The 15,819-nt window shown below is 38.7% G+C and overlaps 1 protein-coding gene across 3 annotated transcripts in view; it reads right to left on the reverse strand.

Moving 5' to 3' along the window:
- Window positions 1-15,819, reverse strand: part of LOC114626443 (contactin-associated protein like 5-1) — an 867,232-nt gene that overhangs the window by 374,397 nt on the left and 477,016 nt on the right. For all 3 annotated transcript variants that reach the window (XM_028773852.1, XM_028773850.1, XM_028773851.1), the window contains exon 9: window positions 3,097-3,246. In XM_028773852.1, the coding sequence (XP_028629685.1) occupies window positions 3,097-3,246 (150 nt within the window). The remainder of the gene's footprint in view (window positions 1-3,096; window positions 3,247-15,819) is intronic.

A 15,819-nucleotide genomic window follows, 5' to 3' on the forward strand; every position in this document is an offset into this window, starting at 1 on the left:
TTCTCTCCTCTCTCTCTCTCTCTCTCTCTCTCTCTCTCTCTCTCTCTCTCTCTCTGCTGGAAACATATTTGTCTTTCCTTTGAATGGCATTTTAGCATACTCTTCACATATTTTAAGTGGTTGGAAATGCTGGTTGTGTCTCAAAACACTCATCTATGTTCAAAATGCAGTTCTGAGTTACATTTTCTAAGGAAATTATGCTGAGGTAAGGATGGCAAATGAGTAAATTTTTTTTTTTGGTTAACTGTGGAACATTAACAAGAAAAGCTCCCAAGAAAGGTACACTTAAGAACTAAGCAGGATTTTTGACATGCTGTGCAAAGCAAATCCAGACATTAAGAGAATGATGGGCTTAAGTATACATAATTACAGGCTGTAATAGCACAGGAGAAAGGTTAATACCACACCTTTCACAGAGTGTTCCTTTAAAAAATAAAAATGCATTGCACCGATTAGCATCACCTTCAGTCAGCTCAACCATCTCCTCATTAAGACAGATGAAGAGCAAGCACATAGATGAATATGTGTGCTCTTACAAACTCCATCTCAGTGATTTTCATAGTTTCCGAGAACATGGGAATGTGAGCTTGAAAACATGGCCATATTCAATAAATAAGAATAATTATTTCAGTCATCTCTAATAGGTGATCACTGCAGGCCTGAAGCCTGGCAGCTGGTTAACAGCTCACAGGCATACTATAAAATGAAGAGATGGTGCAGCTTCTAATTGAAACTGTAGAGAGAATTTATGATAGTTGACTACTATTGTGGAAGCTCATTTTTTATGTTCCTTAAGTTTACAGTCTGTAAGTGGAGAGTTTGTTTAAACACTGTTCAAATCATAGATAAATCTTCATGTTCTAAGTCTAGTACCCTAAAAACCCACTCAGAATTCAGCAATATGCTACCTGAGGGGAGGAGAGCCATTATACCATGGTGATATTTTAGAAGATCATTGTACCATTATCATTCAGAGCCATTTTGCCTGGAAATAAATTCCTGACTCTCATTCTTCCTCCATTGCTGAAAAACTCTATGTAATCTAGAACACACAGCTTGGAGATGGGAGCATTGCTCAGCATTTGTTTGCATTCATTTTCTTTCACTATGGGCTACAGTGAACAAAGATTTGAATCTGCTCCACACACTCAATGTCTTTAGAGCCTCCCACAAATTATTATGGTTTTGTTAATCTTAGAGTGACAATGTATATGAGCATGGATGCAAAAGGGCCACAGCCAATGCACAGAGATTAGAACTATAGCATGAGATTACAACTACAGGAATTGGTGCTTTTGACCTTCTCTGAGGATGGGTTTTTAGTTTCCTACTGGCATGAGTGGCATGAAGATGACAGTCAAGTGCTACAAAGTCTGGCTTTTTGCCAGCTCTAGGGGTTCCATCCTAGGTCCTTATGCTATCACAGCAAGACATTTATGACTTCTATTTCACCAAACAGCAGCCTTATTATTTATCATATAGATATAAGATAATCTAAAAGTACATACTACTGCTGGGCATGTTATGGTCATTGTGGGTGAAGGACTATGGTCCTTTATTATGCTAAAATCCAAATGCATTGATCTTTCTCTACACAGCGCCCTTCCAAAGAGACCCTAAATATGTATTCTGCGCCTGTGCAAGGGTCTTGGTATTTCAAGAGCCACAACCATCGGAAAAAAAAAAAAGTGATTTGCAGATTTTAGAGTTAGGAGACTACAGCGTTTAGGAAAGACCTCAGTGTATGATAAGTATATGGCAAGCTCTAGGTAACTACAGTATATGTGTCATTGCTATTATTGCTATTTCTATTATTATGTGTGAGCAAGGCAGAATGTGTGCATACACGCACCATCCTGAATGTATGGAAGACAGGAGATAGAATTGTGGAGCCTGTTCTCTTCTCCCACTATAGGTTCCAAGAATAGAACTCAAGTCTTCAGGTTTGAGCAGTGAGTGTCTTTGCCCATGGATTCTTCTTGTTATCTCTTCAGTGAATGCTATTATGCAATGCTTGTATCTGGTTACCTCATGAGAAAGTACTGAAAGCTTTAGGGCAAGGCTAGCTCATATCCATATCTACAAGATCTGAACCAGGTTGTGTCACTTTCTATATTGTGTTAAAGGAAACATGGTGGGAGAGTTGAATGTGTTTGGGGTTGGGTGCATGGAGACAAGTACCTTTTACATGCTAAGTAAGCATTCCACTAAGCTTTAACAAGCCTGCATTCTTCTCTTGTTTATACTTTCCAGTAACTCTGAAAGTGAGCTTGTTGTCTATGTTCTACTAAAGAACTTCAGGAACTGTTTCTTAAGAGCTTGATCAGACAGTCAGCCAGAGGGAATAAGTCCCCTTTAGATTTAGCTTCTTTAAGATAGATCACTGGCTACAGAATTAGACATCTATTTTACTAAAAAAATACCTTTAAAATACTCAGCATGGGTAAGTTTGTAAAAATGGTAAATTGTCATATAAGCTTTGTCCACCCGAGTTTGTTTTTGTTTGTGTTCCTAGAAGTGTTGCAACTGTTGCAAACATTAGAAAAAGCAATTAACTTAGAAATTGCAATGGCTCCTCCCTATCTCTTGGAGGCAATAGCTCCTTTCCACTTTGTTCTGTCACCCTCTATGGGTGTGGAAAATCTCTTAAGATATAGGAAAGGGGAGATGAGGATCACAAAATAAAGTGGCAGTGGAGGGCCAAGATGTCCATAGTGACTGGTGGTTTCTCCCAATTGAGTTTCTTCTCCTATGGGTACTTGCTGACTCTTAGCTCCTTTTCTTAAAGTTTTCAGTTGAGTTTCTCCTTTCTAGTGTGAGCCCAAGAGCTTAGCATGGCTACAAGAATTACTTTTGGTGAGTTATGTAACCCATGTGTACTACCTAAGGCCTGAGGGTCCTTCTGCCCTCAGCACTGTCCTAGATAGCTTACATTTGTACAGTTGTATGAGATTTTGATTTCTTACTATTTGGTGCCTGACTATGCCTGCATGTGTGCATGCACGGCTATGGGGGAAAGTTGTATAATTGCTAAAGCACATGGTAGAATAATTTTCCTGCCTTTTTGTTTGATGTCTCAAAGGCTGGAGAACTTACCACCAAAGTAGTAACTTTTTCCAGAATAAATTTGTATTCGGGAGGTATCTGGAGCTGGAGAAGCAGCATCATTATCCAGTGTGAGAGTAACACGATTTCTTCTGGCATTGATGCTGACAGAATGCCACAGGCCATCATTTAAGCCACTGCCTGTAAGAGAAACAGGAAGGGCTATTTCATGAAGGTCATCTTTCTTCTCTGCCTAATAGCTTAGTATCTTTTCGTAAACCATTTCTGATAGTATCATCTTCTAAATGAAGGGAACAAATCAAATATGTGGAACATCTGTGACAAATAAAGAAATGCTATTTATTAATTAGTATGTTGATGGGTGACTACTAAGGAAAAAAATCTTTAAAAAAAAAAATCTGTTAAAACCTCTCACTATTATACCAGAAATTGTAGCCTGAGACAGTGTAGGCATAGGTCATTTTTTCCCTCAGATTTTTCTGAAGTTTATCTATTTTTATTTATTTTTTTCTATTTTTATTGGAAATTTTATTTACATTTCAGATGTTATCCCCTTACCCTATTTCCCCCCCTACCCAGGAACCCCCTCTCCCATTTCCCCACCTCCTGTGTCTAGGAGGATGTGCTCCCACCCACCCACTCCCACCTTCCAACCCTCAAATTCCCCGTACTAGGCATCCAGCCTTCAAGGGACCAAGGATCTCCTCTCCCACCTATGCCCAATAAGGCCATCCTCCCCTACATATACAGCTGGAGCTATGGGTCCCTCCTTATGTGCTTCTAGGCTGGTGGTTTAGACCCTGAGAACTCTGTTTGGTTGGTATTGTTGCTCTCCACATGTGGTCACAATCCCTTTCAGTTCCTTCAGTTTTTCCTTAATTCCTCCAGTAAATTTTTTGGCAAATATTTGTTTAAACCAATGACTCCAAGAATCAAAACCAATACTTCACATATCCTATGTAGCTATCTACCACTGGGCATCAGTAGCTCTGGGAAATTTTTTATTTAATTATACAAGGTTACTTTCTTAGTTTCTTTCCCTGTTGCTGTGATAAAATATTCTAACAAAATTAACTCAAAGGATAAAGGCTTTATTTCCTCTCACAGTTCAATGATACAGTAGTGACATTGTGTCAGGGAAATCAGGGTAGCAGGACCTTGAAGCAAATGGTTATGTTACATCCACAATTAGGAAACAGAGAAGGATGCTGCTGCTCAGCTTGGTTTCCCTACTGTATTCCACCCAGAATCAGATCTTTAGTTTAGGGAGTGGCCATGCTTACAGTTACAAGGATGGATCTGCCCACATCAACTCCCATACTCAAGGAAGTCCTTCACAGATATTCTCTGTCTAACTTTAATTTCTGTAATCCCTCTTGGTGTTCTTGGAGGCTTGCTCATGGGGAAATATAGAGCCCATCAAGGTGACAATTAGCATTAATCATCACACCTACTGAAAGACAGGTAAGAATATAAAATACTTTGACCATATCCACCTCCATATCCTACTAGCCCTCTTGTGCCTCACATTACTTAATTGTTCAGAGAAGATTGCTTCTACTTTCTTTTTTATTTATTTATTTTTTAATTGAATGTTTATTTGCATTTCATATGTCATCCCCTTACCCCATCACCCCCCACCCAGGAACCCCCTATCCCCTCACCCCTCCTTCTGCTTCTCTGCTGATGTATCCCCAACTTCCCCCCACACTCCCACCTCCCCACCCTCAAATTCCCACTCACTGGGGCATCCAGCCTTCATGAGACCAAGGATCTCTTCTCTTATCTATACCTGACAGGGCCCTCCACCCTTATCAATACAGCTGGAGCCATGGATACCTCTCTAAGTGCTCCCAGGCTGGTGATTTAGACCCTGGGAGCTCTGGTTGGTTGGTATTGCTGTTCTCCTCATGAGGCCACAAACCCTCTCAGCTCCAACAGTCTTCACTCTAACTCCTACATTGGGAACCCCATGATCAGTTCAATGGCTAGCTGTGAGCATCTGCCTCTGAATATGTCAGACTATTGCAGACCACTAAGGAGACATCTATATCAGGCTCTTATCAGCATGCACTTCCTGACTTCCACATCAGCATCTACCTTTGGTGACTGCACATGGGATGGATACCCAGGTGGAATGGTCTCCAGACTGCCCCTCCTTCAGTTTCTGTCCCTCACTTTGTCTCCACATTTGCTCCCTTGAGTATTTTGTTGCTCCTTCTAAGAAGGACCGAAGCATCCTGACTTGGTCCTCCTTCTTCATCAGCTTCATGTGGCCTATGAGTTGAATCTTGGGAATTTCAAGGTTCTGGGCTTGATTCCAATAATCAGTTTGTGAATATCATGTATGTTCTTTTGTGATTGGCTTACCTCACTCAGGATGATAATTTCTAGTTCCATCCATTTACCTAGGAATTTCTCAAATTCATTGTTTTTAATAGCTGAGTAATACTCCATTGTGTAAATGTACCACATTTTTTTGTATCCATTCCTCAGTTGAAGGACATCTGGGTTCTTTCCAGCTTCTGGCTATTATAAATAAGGCTGCTATGAACATAGTTGAGCATATGTCCTTGTTATGTGTTAGAGCATCTTCTGGGTATATGCCCAGGAGTGGTATAGCTGGATCCTTAGGTAATGCTATGTCCAATTTTCTGAGGAACCACCAGACTTATTTCTAAAGTGGTTGCACCATCTTGCAGTCTCACCAACAATGGAGGAGTGTTCCTCTTTCTCCCCACCCTCACCAACATCTACTATCACCTGAGTTTTTAATCTTAGCCATTGTGACTGGTGTGAGTTAGAATCTCAGGGTTGTTTTGATTTGCATTTCCCTGATGACTAAGGATACTGAACATTTCTTTAGGTGCTTCTGGGCCATTCGAGTTTCCTCAGTTGAAAATTCTTTGTTAAGCTCTATACCCCATTTTTTAATATGGTTATTTGGTTGTCTGGAGTCTAATTTCTTGAGTTCTTTGTGTATATTGTATATTAGCCCTCTATCAGATGTAGGATTGGTAAAGATCTTTTCCCAATTTATTGTTTGTTGTTTTGTCCTATTGACAGTGTCCTTTGCCTTACAGAAACTTTGCAATTTTATGAAGTCTCATTTGTCAATTCTTGATCTTAAAGCATATGCCATTGGAGTTCTGTTCAGGAACTTTTACCCTGTGCCCAAGTATTTGAGGCTCTTCCCCACCTTCTCTTCTACTAGTTTCAGTGTATCTGGTTTTATGTGGAAGTCCTTTATCCACTTAGACTTGAGCTTTATACAAGGAGATAAGAATGGATCAATTTGCATTCTTCTACATGCTATCTTCCAGTTGATGCTTCATATTCATTTCCTGAAGTTGACAAAGCCAGCCCCATAGCAAGGCAGAGAGAGTTTCCTACTACAATCAAGATACAGACCAGTTGAATAACAACTTTCTCTGTGTGTGGGGTGAGTACACATGTGAAGGTCAAAGGAAAATCTGTGAGTTGAATCTCTCTATACACTACCTGGATCCCAGGAATCTAGGTTATGTGGTCAGGATTGGTGGCAAGCACATTTACTGGTTCAACTATCATTCTGAATTTCAATGTTTTTTTTCCTAAGTTATTCATAAAACATCCCCTGAGACACTTGTCTTCCCTGACCACTGACATATCACCTACAAAGATGATCATAACTATTTGGCATCATAGTTAAATTAATCAAACCTGATCAGAAGACAATTTACAGGTATTTGGAGGGTATAGATGTTTCTGATAAACAGCAACCTGTCCTATTCTTTGACCCAGATCTCTTTCAGCTACATGACAACACTGAACTATCTTACTGAGGAAACTCCATTAGGAATTTTTCATGGAGAACCAGTAACTTCCTTTCAAAAAAATTGGTATCTATGGAGGCTGTTGTTTATGTATCACCCACTGAACACTGGGAAATATAACAGTCATATTGACTACTCAGGCCACAAGAACACAGAAGTGACACATGTTCATCATTCAGATGACCTTCAGTGTGCCTGACTGTATGATGAGCTGCCTTCCTTCTTTTTACCTCAGTTTCCTCACCTACCAAAGAGAAGGACTGATTGTATTCATAATGACTCTAGGGATTATAACTACTATTATAGTTTTATGTGCAGAAACTCCAGCACAAGTGCCCTGGCACTCATATGACCTAACACTGATGAACAGAACAGCAAGTCCCAGACAAGCTTGGGGTTTGACAAGTGCAGATATTAACTTTGCATGTCATTGTATTTTGAATCAAGCATAATTAAAATGTAGAGACAATTGCAAACAAGACTCAAACACTATCCTTTGATTTTTAAGTCAATGAGGAAGACAAAGAAACTAACAACCCAGACATCGGAAACCTAGGCTGATTCTGGAAATAGCATGATGGTTTGCACTTCTAAATTTACAGGAGCTATGATTACCCCCTACAAGACTTACACAAATTTTTTCCAACCAATACCCTTTCATACAGTGTGAGAAGCTTGACATGCCTCAAACCACCATGATGTTTATCCAGTTAATGGCTTCTGGATAAGAAGGCATATCTTTTGGTAGTGTAGTCACTAGTAAGGTGCTTAAAAACATGCAACTCTCTATTCACACTCTTGCAAACAATACTAATGGAACTCATTGGGTTATTAAAAACAAAGACAATAAACATAGAAAGGGAACTAGTTTGGAATAGGATGAATCAATGGGAGGGGAGAGAAGGGAAGAGAGAGAGTAAGAAAGTAATGGGGATGAATATGATTAAACTACATTATACACATGTGTGAAAATGTTATAATGAAATAACTGCATATAATTAGTACATGCGAATACAAAATCAAATACAAAATAAACAGAGAGAGTAAGAAAGTAATGGGGATGAATATTATTAAACTACATTATACACATGTGTGAAAATGTTATAATGAAATAACTGCATATAATTAGTACATGCAAATAAAAAATCAAATACAAAATAAACAAAATAACAAACAGTTGCAAACTTACAGGTCTTGGTGAGACAGTGATGACAGGCAGGGAAGAAAGAAGTATTACTATGGTAAGTCTAGACATGTTTCAGAGAATAAGAGACTGACTTCATAGCCCATTGACTAAAAATTCTAGGAGACTGCCATCTTCCCAGATAATAAAGAAATAGTTCATAGAAAATAGGAGAAGATAATGGATAGAGAGACAGACCAAGTATAACAAAGCAGGTGGGAAGAGAAACCAGTTACCAAGGCCTTGTGTACCAGGCTAGGAAGAATGCCCAGCAAGAGCTTTGAAAGAGAGTTCTGGAGAATATTTTACTCGAATCAATTTCCGAAAAATCTCTTTTGAAGGAATTTGGACATTTTCACTAAAACAAACAAAGAAGCAGCAATAACAAGACAAAAAAATAAAATACATGATTTCGATGGGGCTAAGATAGTTCATGGGGCATAATCCCTTGCAGTTCATCACTGACAAGCCAGAGAACCCAGCTAAAGTCCAAAATCACCTGCACAAGCATTTATAGTCCCAGTATGACTGTGAAGGGAGAGTGGTGGAGACAGAATCTACAAAAGCTTGAAGGTCAGCTAACCTTGCTTACACAGCAAGTCTCTAACCCTATCTCATGACAAGGTAGAAAAGTAAAGACCAATAACCACAGGTTGCCTACTAACTTTACACACAGATTCCTGTGCCTCAATACCCCTAAAAATGTGCTGCCATATTTCACACAGGAACCCATGTACTTACCTCTTTCTGTTTTGCATTCTTTGTGCCCCTAACACACACACATAGACACAGACACAGACACACACACACACACACACACACACACACACACACAGAGAGAGAGAGAGAGAGAGAGAGAGAGAGAGAGATACACAATATATTTTGATAATTCTAGTGAAGAGCAGAGATACAATCACTTGCTATAGAGCATAGGGACCAGTGAGGGGTCTCCAACTTGGGAATAACCAGGACAGAGGTTCATATTCTCAGAGGGTTATATGAGTGAGCTTAGAGGCAGTGCCTCTCACGCCTACCACTGGTGGAGATCACCCAAGGGACAGCATGACAGGATAACAGGCAAAATAGCAGCAGCAGAAAAAAACAACAAAAACAAACAAAAATAACAACAACAAAAAAAACAGCTGAATGAACCAGAAAGAGGAACACTAAATAGGACTTGGCAGGGTCCCCTGAAGCCTTCACTGAAAAGTCCTCTCAAATGAAGACAAAAAGGGGTCTGCTTGGCTCTCAGTGGCCAGGGTAGAGGAAGCAGCTCCAAACCTCTGTGTACAGAATTTTCACAGAGCAATTTCATTACCAAGTACTAAGCCTAGAGTTCAACTCTGCTCCCACCCTGGCAGCTGTACTCTATCTACTCAAATGAGTCCTGGTAGCCTAGACCTACCATGTTGCCAAACAGCTCCCTCAACATCTGCTTTCCATAAAGTGGAGACACAGAGGCTTCTTCTGGTGGTCCTATCTTCTGTCATAGGCAACTGTTCTAGGGTTGGGGTCTTGGTCATGCAGACTGTGCTAATGAGGTAAAGCTTTTGTCAGGTGATTCCTAAGGATAAACTTTTGATATTTTACAAGAACATTTCAGGTGCAAGCCAACTGTAGGCCTATTTTTCTTTTATTTGCATGCTAATTTACACATGTCTTAATAACAGATGAAGTTATATTTCAAAATAAGTTATGAACTGGCCTGGAAAGGAAAGCTTGATTCACTACGCAGGGTCTGGGTAATACCCAGATCCGATCATTTGGCTAGGCATAGGCCGCAGTAGAATGACAGTACACAAAGGCCATGGAAGTTCAGTCTAATCACAGTCTCTACCACCTAGCCTCATAGGTGATTTCTGTGTCTTCATCATTTCTAATATCATTATCCGTGATTTTCAGTGTTTGACTGTTGTTGTTGTTGGTAGTGGTAGTGGTGATGGTGGTGTGTGTGTGTGTGTGTGTGTGTATGGAGGCCAGAAATTGAGATCAGGTGTCTTCCTCAAACTCCCTTCAATTTTTTCTTTTTTTAAAATATTTTTGAGACAATATCTCTTACTGACCATGTATTATGATATTTCTGACTAGCTGCATAGTCATTGCACTCCAGGGATCCTCTTATATCTACATTTCTGAGATGAAATTGCAGGCAGGAACCATGGCACCCAGCAATTTATGTGGATACTAAGAATCTGAACTCAAATTCTCATGCTTATTCAGAAAGCACCAATTGATCCAGTTCTCTAGACCTTGAGGTTCTTGGTTTTGTTTTCTTTAAGTGTTCTTTATTATTGGTGTTTTGTATGCTGTGTGTATAGGTGCACAAAGTCAGACACAACTTTGTGGACTCATTTCACACCCTTTATGTGGATGTGAGTTGGAACTCAGGTCATGATGGTTTCTGCAGCAAGTGTTCTGATTCCATTTTGATTTAAGAATTTTCTACATAGTCCCCTGTCCCATGTTCTGAGCTGTGAGAAATCCACAGCTCTTTAGAGACAAGTAGAATGGCAATTTTAATTAAACAAAAATCACGAGGAGGAATTTTAGAAATACAGATTCTGGGCTTCATGAGACAATAAGAGGGAAACCTGCATCATCTCTGATGGTGAAGAGCTCAAGAGTCACCAGGAACTAGGCTGCAGAGCCAGATAGAAGTCTTCTTCATTGTAGAGTTCATAAAAAGATAGAAGCTAGGAAAAGAAAACAGACATCTACCCATGTCAGGCCAACACGGACCAGATCCTAAGCAAGTGAGGTAGCAAAAGAAAACCACCTTTAAGATGGTTTTCTCTTCATCCAGCTCTTATTTTCTATGTCATTCTGTACTTGGACTCAAAATAACATCTCTAGGTATTCACCAGAATTTGATTATTAACAAAACCATATTAGGGCCAACAAGACCACTCAACATATATAGGCTCTTTCCAACAAACCTAAAGACCTAAGTGTAACCTGTGGAACACACAAAATGAAGATAACTGACTCCTGAAAGTTGTTCTCTGATCTCCACATGTATGCTCACAGACACAAAGAAATAATTATCCTATAAAAACATCTTTTAAGGAACAAATCTGGGAATGGAAGTATAGTTCAGTATTTCTTGCCCATCATTCAAAGGTTCAATCTCCTTACCATACAAACAAGAGATGAAATTAATTATTAATAAATTAGGGAGAACCATCTCCATCAGTTTGTTCCTCCAATCCTTCCTGAAATAAACAGTTTTGAGTCAGTAGACATCTTTCAAGGAGGACAGAAATGTACTACTGCTGGGATCTGAGCATCTTACTGGGGCAACCTTCATTCGTCACTTAAGGGAATAGAGTATATTGTTTAGGAACTGAGGATTAAAAAGTCCTCAGTTCTAGAAGGGCTCCTTGATGATGGCAAAGGTCTCTAATTTTAATGTGATGGCTTAAAACATAGCAACTTCTTACTTGAACCAAGGTTCACATGACTATCTTTAAAAGCACAATATCTTGATATTGAGTACGAGTACCTGATCTAAATGACAGTGGCTGATCTCAGAATCAACCTGCTTTGGTCTGTCCTCCTTCCTTATCCACTCCTATGTTTTGTTCACAAAACTGAAGTCATAGAATCAGAAATTCCTGTCTACCAAGTAATGACAGACATTGGGACTCATTCTCCCCAAAATGGCAAATTACAGTACCTAGCTAGGAAACTCTCCTGTCCCTTGAGAGCCACTGAAAATGAGACCTTTATACACTGACGAAGAAGAGAATGCTCACAGTGAAACTATGTGTAGACAGTAGACAGGCCTCATTGGATCTCCTCCCTCAATCTATTAAAACATTGTCATATTCAATGTTGGTTGTCACAATGATTGAATGTGGAATTACATAAGGGAGTTGTGAGTCGGTCAGGGCATTTCCTGGGAGGTCTTACTGAAAGGAGAAGATGGTCCCATGTTAGATGGTATTTTTCAGTGGCAGCTCAGATACAGAGTGACCCCAAGAAAAAGTGGTATTGCTTTGCCTGTCCATTTAAGCAGCCTGCTGGTGAAGATGTCTACATAGTCGCTGCTGCTTCCATCTTTTGCTGGCAACTGACTCTAGTTCATTTAGCCTTCTAACAAAGACTAAAGAGCAGGAGCTCTCCAAGAACCCTCTAGGCCTTCACCCCCAGACTGGAACTGTTCATCATCAGTCTTATGAACTGAGCAGGTACTGGCTCCTTTGCCTTTTTTATTGTATTGTATTATCTTATTGTATGAAAACTATTGTGGTACTACTCATACAATACTTTGTAAGCCAATCTAATAAATGTCCTTTTCTGTATACACTTTATTTGTTATACTACTTCAGAGAACCTAGTCTAAGACATATATATCACACATTAATAGTTGGCTGCCCTTTCCTTATTAAACCTAAGTCAAAAACACACAGTTTTCAGTGGTCTTGTACATCTTCATTTCTGAAAGCTCTCCATTCTTTTAAAACTTGATCCAGTGCATTAAACTTACTTCTCTTATGTATCTATTTTCTTCATGTGAGAGTAGGTCTTGGACCTAATGACTGATGGTTGTTGGGAATGGACCACTTGCTTTTGCCCCTACTCAGTGTTAGAGGATGTAGGGCAGTGGTTCTTTCTTATTTATTTAGTCATTCATTCATCCATTCATTCATCCACTTTACAACCCAATCACAACTCCCCTCTTCTCTCAGTACCCCCTCCCACAGCTACTCCCTCCCACGTCTTCCCTTCTGAGAAGGGAGAGGCTCCCACTGGGTAAAAATCCACTCTGGAACATCAAATTCCACGAATAGGCACATCTTCTCCTAAAGAAGTGTGACAGGCAGCCCAGTTAGGGGAATAAATTCCAAAGTCAGGCAACAGAGTCAGGGAGAAGCTCAACTCCAGTTGTTGGATAACCCACATGAAAAACATGGTGTATGTCTGTTGCATATGTGCAGGGGCCTAGGTCCAGCCCATATATGCTTTTTAATTGGTGATTCAGTCTCTCAGAGACACCAATGGTCTAAGTGAGTTGACTCTTTTGGTCTTCCTGTAGAGTCCCTATTCCTTCTGGGTCCCTCAAACCTTCTCCCAACTCTTCCACAAAACTACGTGTGTTCTGAATAAAGTCTGTCTGTGTGTCTCTATATCTGTTTCAGTCAGCTACTGGATAGAGCCTTTCAGCAGACAGTTGTGCTACATGCCTGTCTAAAAGCATACAAATATCATTAATCGTGTCAGGGATTGATGCTTGCCATGTTATGTGTCTAAAATTAGGACAGTTATTTGTTGTCCATTCCAACATCTAATTAGATGAAAAAGAAACTTTGACAAAACCCAATACCCCTTCATGGTAAAAATATTGGAGAGACTTGAGATTCAAGGCACATATAACATATAAACACACATATAAACATAATAAAAGCAAGATACAGCAAGCTAACAATCAACTTGAAATTAAATGGAGAGAAATGTAAAGCAATTCCATTAAAATCAGGGACAAGGCAAGGCTCTCCACTCTCCCCATATCTATTCAATATAGTATGAGAAGTTCTAGCTAGATCAATAAGACAACTAAAGGAGATCAAAGGAATACAAATTGGAAAAGCAGTCAAAGAATCAGTATTCATAGACATTATGATAGTGTAAATAAGTTTTGCCAAAAATTCTACCAAAGAACTCATACAGCTGATAAGCACACTTGGCCAAGTGGCTGGATACAAAATTCACACAAAAAATCAAATGATTTTTATACAAATGATAAACTGAGAAAGAAATCAGGTAAACACCACCATTAACAATAACTACAAATAATATAGAATATCTTAGTGTAACACTAACCAAGTAAGTAAAAGACCTGTAAGCCAAGAACTTCAAGTCTCTGAAGAAAGAAAATGAAGATAAAAGAAGATGGATAGATTTCCCATGCTCATGGGTCAATATGATTAACATAGTAGAAATGACCATCTTATCAAAGGAATCCTTAGATTCAATGCAATTCCCATAAAAAAATCCAACACAATCTTTTAGAGACCTTGAAAGAAACAATTCTCAGTTTCACATGGATAAACAAAAACAAAACGAAACAAAACAAAACAACTCACAGGATAGCTAAAACAATCCTATACATTAAAAGAACTTCTGGACTTATTACCATCCCAGATTTCAAGCTGTATTACAGTGCAATAGTAATAAAATCTTCATGCTATTGGTATAGAAACAGATAGGTTGGTCATTGGAATTGAATTGAAGTACCAGAAATAAACCCTTAGACTTATGGACACACAATTTTGACAAAGAAGCCAAAACCATATAATAGAAAAGAGAAAGCATTTTCAACAAATGATGCTGATCTACATAGATATCTGCTTATAGAAGAATGCAAACAGATCCATATCTATCACCCTGCACAAAACTAAAGTTCGATGGATCAAAGATCTCAATGTATATCCAGATACACTAAATCTAAAAAAAGAGAAGTGGGGAACATCTTTGAAGACATTTGTACGAAAAAACAATTTCTTAAACAGAACAAGAATAGCTCATTACTAAGATCAACAATTAATAAATAAGACCTCATGAAACTGAAAATCTTCTGTAAGGCAAAGGACACAGTTAATAGAGCAGTGTTTCTTAATCTGCAGGTTGAGAATTTGCAGTTCAATGAGTCTTCCACAAGGGTCTCATATTAAGTATCCTGCATATCAGATATTTGTATTATAATTCATAATAGTAGAAAATTACATTTATGAAGTAGCAATAAAAATAATCTTATGGTGGAAGTTCAATGGAACATGAAGACCTTTATTTAAAGGTCACAGCATTGAGAATCACTGATCTAGAGAGAAACAGACAATTACGTTCTGATTTGTAAAACAAATTTGTGCATTATTTCTGTAAGGTGATAAACTCACATTACCAAATATTACAGATTTATTATTTCATTTTCCGTGGATACAGTCTAAAGAACTAATTTTAAAATAATGAGGCCTGCAGCCAAGGTCTGAGATATTAATACCATTAAAAATAGTAAATAGCAAAAGTTCAAAGTGACTAGTGTTTCTAATAACACTAAATTAGTTGAATTGTATATGATAGATTTAAGTTTGGAATTATATTATACTTTAGGAAAAAAATCATACCAAGAAAATACTCCCAATATCCCAGAGAGTAAAATGCAAAAGTTTCCCAAGATATTTACTAAAGTGTAGGCTTGAGACTTGGCTCAGCAGATATGAGCACTTGCTACTCTTCTAGAACACCTGAGTTCAGTTCTCAGCACTGTATAAGAAGTTTAATAACCACAGGCAATTCCATTTCCAAGGGACCTAACGACTTCTTCTTATCCATGTGATCATACACACACACACATGCACAAACAGTGCTCCCCCCAAATAGAAATAAATATTTACAATATCAAAGATGAAATATATGAAATGACAAAATTCAAAGAATTGAAATGTGCAGTTTCTAAATATAAAGTAGAATGAGTTTTTAAATAATAACTGACAATGAAAGAAGCAACAAATAAATTCAGTTGAAACAGAAGACTTTTTTCAATTTTCACCATCTCTGCTTTCTCTGTGGCCTAGAATTCAGCTTGGCATTGATATCAAAGGGGAATGGGCAGTGTTGGAGACAGAGAGACAAAGAGCATGAGCTTGGCTTTGTTCTCCAAGGTTTCTAACTGAAGAAAAAGAAAGTGATGGGGAGGGTGGAGGCAGAGGAGAGAGAGAGAGAGAGAGAGAGAGAGAGAGAGAGAGAGAGAGAGAG

The sequence above is a fragment of the Grammomys surdaster genome, unplaced genomic scaffold (assembly GCF_004785775.1).
Source record: "Grammomys surdaster isolate TR1022 unplaced genomic scaffold, NIH_TR_1.0 235, whole genome shotgun sequence".
Lineage (NCBI taxonomy): Eukaryota > Metazoa > Chordata > Mammalia > Rodentia > Muridae > Grammomys > Grammomys surdaster.